The sequence below is a fragment of the Protobothrops mucrosquamatus genome, unplaced genomic scaffold, assembly GCF_001527695.2.
Source record: "Protobothrops mucrosquamatus isolate PMUCROS unplaced genomic scaffold, P.Mucros_1.0 scaffold3637, whole genome shotgun sequence".
Lineage (NCBI taxonomy): Eukaryota > Metazoa > Chordata > Lepidosauria > Squamata > Viperidae > Protobothrops > Protobothrops mucrosquamatus.
This window is the reverse complement of record NW_015389598.1, coordinates 34,399-39,397: the sequence shown is the minus strand read 5'-3', so window position 1 is coordinate 39,397 and position 4,999 is coordinate 34,399. Positions and strand designations below refer to the sequence as shown.

General features: G+C 37.6%; 1 protein-coding gene across 1 annotated transcript in view; it reads left to right on the top strand.

Moving 5' to 3' along the window:
- Window positions 1-1,060: 1,060 nt before the first annotated feature.
- LOC107297986 (zinc finger protein RFP-like) overlaps window positions 1,061-4,999 on the top strand; it is a 24,086-nt gene continuing 20,147 nt past the window's right edge. Inside the window, exon 1 of the mRNA XM_015827351.1 lies at window positions 1,061-1,493. Within this exon, the coding sequence (XP_015682837.1) occupies window positions 1,080-1,493 (414 nt within the window). The 5' untranslated portion in view covers window positions 1,061-1,079. The remainder of the gene's footprint in view (window positions 1,494-4,999) is intronic.

Sequence of the window (4,999 nt, the reverse complement as noted above, 5' to 3'; positions counted from 1 at the left end):
GAGGATTTTAATTTCCCCTTTATCTCTGAGACATCCTATCAACTGCAGCACTCGATTTGGGATTTTATCAAGAATTTCTCCCAGTCTGTTTCATTCCAAGTTTACTCCATCCCATCCCTTAAAGACTTCAGGTTTTTAGAAGCATTTTCCCCTTTAACAAGCTAGTTGGATAAATAATAATTAATTGGGAATCTGTCCCTTGGATGTTTCTTTCTCCCCAGGTTTTTCCCCAATATCTTTTCGCTCAGCAGGATGCTTGGATCAATCATTGATCGGAGGAGGCATCCCAAGAATGTTTGTCCTCCCCAGTTTTTAAAAACTCCCCCCCCCCCTTTAACAGGATGCTGGTGTGGGAAGAAAATCTGGTCCGGATTTCAGCGGGGAAAGGAAAAAAACTCAAATGCTGGTGCTACCTGAAGAGGAGGAAGTTTTATTTCCAAGAGTCAAAGCCCAGGGAAGGTAGACTGTAAAAGATGAAATATTCTAGCAACAACATTTATATTATTCTAAATTAATTTCTTAATTGGTGTTCCTTGTTCTATTTTTTAACATTCTTATTAACCCAGAAAAAGAGCTGATTAAATCAAGCGATCATTGAATCTTTTCCCTTATAAATAAGTTTACCTAGTGAAAATTAAGTTTTGTGTGTTTGCTTTTTTGTTTTTGTAATTTAAAAGATGAATTTAATTATCATGTTCGCTTGTGAATTTAAAAGTTTTCCTTTCTATTATGGCTTGTCGGCTTCCCCCCCTCCTCTCTAATGAGGCTCCAGTCAGCTATTGATAACTTTATTAGAGCTTAGGTCAATATTTCTTATACAACAGTTCTAATACATTCTATACAGATTAATAGATCCTTCTCACACTGGGATCAGTTGTAATTGATCGGGGCTCCGTCCCGTGGATGTTTGGTTCTCCCCAGTTTGTTCTTTTTAAAATACTGTCGTTCTCCTTTAAGAAGCCACCGAAGCTGACCGTCTCGGTTTCCCTTCTGGGCAGAGCCCAAAGGCGGTCACCTGATTTGCAGGAAAAGGCGAGAAACTAACTTTCTCTTTCCTTATCCCGGCGGAGGAGTCAGCGATGGCGGCCGCAGCGTCCATGGAGGATTTCTTGGAAGAAGCCACCTGCTGCATCTGCCTGGACTATTTCCAGGACCCCGTGCTCATCCCGGAGTGCGGCCACAACTTCTGCCGGGGCTGCCTGACCCGCAGTTGGGGGACGTCGGAATCGGAGGCTTCTTGTCCCCAGTGCAGACAGACCTTCGGGCCCCGCAACGTCCTGCCCAACAGGCAGCTGGTGCGGCTGGTGGAAATAGCCAGGCGATGCGGAGGCCCTTGGGGCGAGGACGGAGGGAGTCTCTGCCAGAAGCACCGGGAGCCCCTCAAGCTCTTTTGTAAGCACCACGAGACCCTCATCTGCGTGGTCTGCAACCTATCCCAAGAGCACAGGGGCCACTCGGTAATCCCGGCGGAGGAGGCTCTCCAGGAGTACCAGGTAGGAATCCGTCAGGGGGAATCCCTGCGGAGGGCCATCCAGATCCTTGGCCTTCCAGGCAATCCTTGAACTACTTTACTTGTTTCCTCTGTTGTCCGCAAACCGGGTTTAGCCTGACGCAGATGCCAATCAGAACCAGACAGGAGTTCAAGGAACTTTTATTGAAGTATTTCAGCAAAAGGCTCTAAGAAGCTAAAGGAGCCAAGACCCCCGAACCATATACAAATACAAATTTGATACAGTTAAGATGAAGGAAGTTGAGAGATTACGGCTTTTATTGATTTTTTTAAATACAATTCAATAGTGCTTATTCAACAAACGTGTCGTCTGGGTTTATCATTCACTAATACAAATTAAATTCCTAATCGCTAGTTCGTTTCTCTGGCCATTGATAAAATAAGTCCCAAGTTTGAAAATATTCTTTTTCTTCTTTTTCTTTCAATCTCAAAGTAAGTCTGTCCATTTCTGCACAGTCTAGTATTTTTTTAATTATTTCTTATTCCGATGGTATTTCTTCATTTTTCCAATGTTGTGCAAATATAAGTCTTGCTGCTGTTATCACATGCAAAATCAGATATATACTTCGTTTTTCAAGCTTTTCTGGCATTATACCTAATTTACAAAGTTCAGGTTTAAAATCTACATGTTTTCCCAGCATCTTTTATGGCCAAGTATGTATTTTTGTCCAATATTTCTTTGCTTTAATACAGGGGTGTCACGTTTGGAGTTTGACATGTTTGCTTTAACACATGTCCACCATACATGATAATAACTACCTGGTTTTTTATTACATTTCCAACATTTATCTGACATATTTTTAAACATTTTTGCTAATCTTGCTGGTAGCAAGTGCCATCTATAAAACATTTTATATAGGTTTTTTTTTATAAGAGGTTGACATTGTACGTTTGTAATTTCTTTCCCACAGGCTTTGCCATTTCTCTAAATCTATATTATATCCAAAACTTTTTACCCATATTATCATTGTTTCTTTTATTTGTTCATCTTCTATTTTCAAATTTAATAGAAAATTATACATTTTCTTTCTTTTCTTTTTTTTATTGAAAGTTTTATAAAATTTTACAATATAAATTGTTGGAACATAGCATAAGTCACTCCATCTTGTAACCTTCAGTATGCTTAATTCTACACAACTTTCATGCCTACGTGTTAGGCTGCAATCTGCAGCTGCAAACACGTAAGAAACACAGAACAAAGGGACAAGTCAAAAAAGCTGTCTACACAAGCTATAATATTATCACTTCCTGATAAGACCTTCCAATGTGAACCACAATGGCAACTTTTAATGTGAACTGTTAGTTGTATAAGCCATGTAATAGATAAGATACATTTTGTAAAACTTTCTCTGTCTCTAACCTCCAAAACTCCCACTGTTGTAACCCTCACCCCCCTGCTGCAAAAGCCTTCTGCCTGCAATTTGCTTTGTTATGATTGCTAATAAAAGAGGTCCCCAGAGACTGTTCTGAGCTGATCTCATCCCGAGGAAACCTGGTGTGGTGTCTTCATATCACAACTCATGAATCAGCCCCCGGACGAGGTCTGAAACCAAGCCGGGAGACTCAGGTCCCGGTTTTCCCACAATAAATCCCCCCTCCCCCCAAACCCAACCCTCCATCCCTCCCCCCTCCCTTCCCAGAGCCAATCACAGGATTAACAATAAAATAATCATGATCTAACTAACATTAATCAACTATTAATCTAACAATTCTATAACTTCCTTTAACTCTCTTTTAAAACAAATATACAGTTATTGAATACCATCAAATTAACATAATTATAAATAAAATCAAAAATTCATTCAAAAACCAAATGGTATTTTTTTGTAGCATATTTCAACTCAATATAATCGATCCATCTTCTCCAAACCAATTTATATCTTTCTTGTGAATAATCCTTCACATAAGCGGAAATCTTGGCCATCTCAGCTAGATTTGAGACTTTAACTACCCAATCTTCTATAGTAGGTAAACCTTTCATTTTCCAATATTGAGCAATTAATAATCTTGCAGCCGTTATAAGATTTAACATCAACTCCACTTCTTTTGCGTCCAAATCTTCCAAAATACCCAACAAAAATATCTGTGGTTTAAACTTTATCTTTTTCTTAAAAATATTTTGAATATTCCACCAAATCTTAATCCAAAATACTTTAACCTCCTTACACGTCCACCACATATGAAAATACGTTGCATCTAAATTTCCACATCTCCCACATTTAGGTTGTAAGTTAGGATACATACAAGACAATTTCTGTGGGTCCAGATGCCACCTATAAAACATTTTATAAAAATTTTCCCTTAAGTTTTGGGCTTGAGTAAATTTTACATTTCTAATCCAAATTTTCTCCCATGTTTCCAATAGGATCGGTTCTTGTATATTCTGTGCCCATTTTATCATACAATCCTTAACCAATTCTGTTTCTGAGTCCAATTCTACCNATTCTTGACCATCCTTAGGAATTAAAGATATAAAAGCAGTTCTCCATGATGGAGGTACTTCTTTACCCATCAAGATACTGTTAAACAATTCCTTTAATGGCCCTATCATTTCCTCAGACAACATCTTATAATAAATTGCTGTCAATCCATCTGTACCTGGAGTTTTACCAACTTTTAATTGTTTAATTGCCACCTTAATCTCTTCCAGTGTAATTGAACAATTCAATTTTTCTTTTTGAGTGTCTGACAACCTAGGTAAGTGTACCTGCTGTAAATACTTATCTATATCTTCATAACATATATTTTCTGAAGCATATAAATTAGAATAAAAATCTAAGAAAGCCTTTTTAATCAAATGTTGTTGATATGTCAATTTACCATTATAGTCTATTTTCTCTATAGTCCTTGACTTTTGCTTTTTTCTTAAATGATAAGCCAACCACCTTCCAGGTTTATTTGCGTTACAAAATGTATTATGTTTCATATACCTTAAACTAGTTGCAGTCTGATCTGCTATTAACATATTAAATTGGTCCCTAAGCACCTTTAAAGATATTTTCAAATTATTATCCAGTGGGTTTAACATAAATGCCTGCTCTTTTAATTTAATTTCCTCCTCTAACTCTTTACGTTTTTGCATTTGTGTACGCCTATAAAAATTGTTCATATAAATCAAATTACCTCGCATATACGCTTTGCTCACATCCCAAACCATTGAGATTGAAGTACCTTTAAACATATTTAACAAGAAAAATTCTTTCAATTGATCTCTACATTTCTGCACGTTAATATCATATCTAAATAAATTTTCATTCAGTCTCCAAGTTCTTCTATTCCGTTCTTCAGCAAAACTCATCAAATTTGCAGACGACACCAAGCTGGCAGGAATAGCCAACACTCCAGAAGACAGGCTTAAGATACAGAAGGATCTGGACAGACTTGAACACTGGGCACTATCTAACAAAATGAAATTCAATGGTGAAAAAAGCAAGGTTCTACATTTAGGCAAGAAAAACCAATTGCACAAGTACAGCATAGGTGGCACCT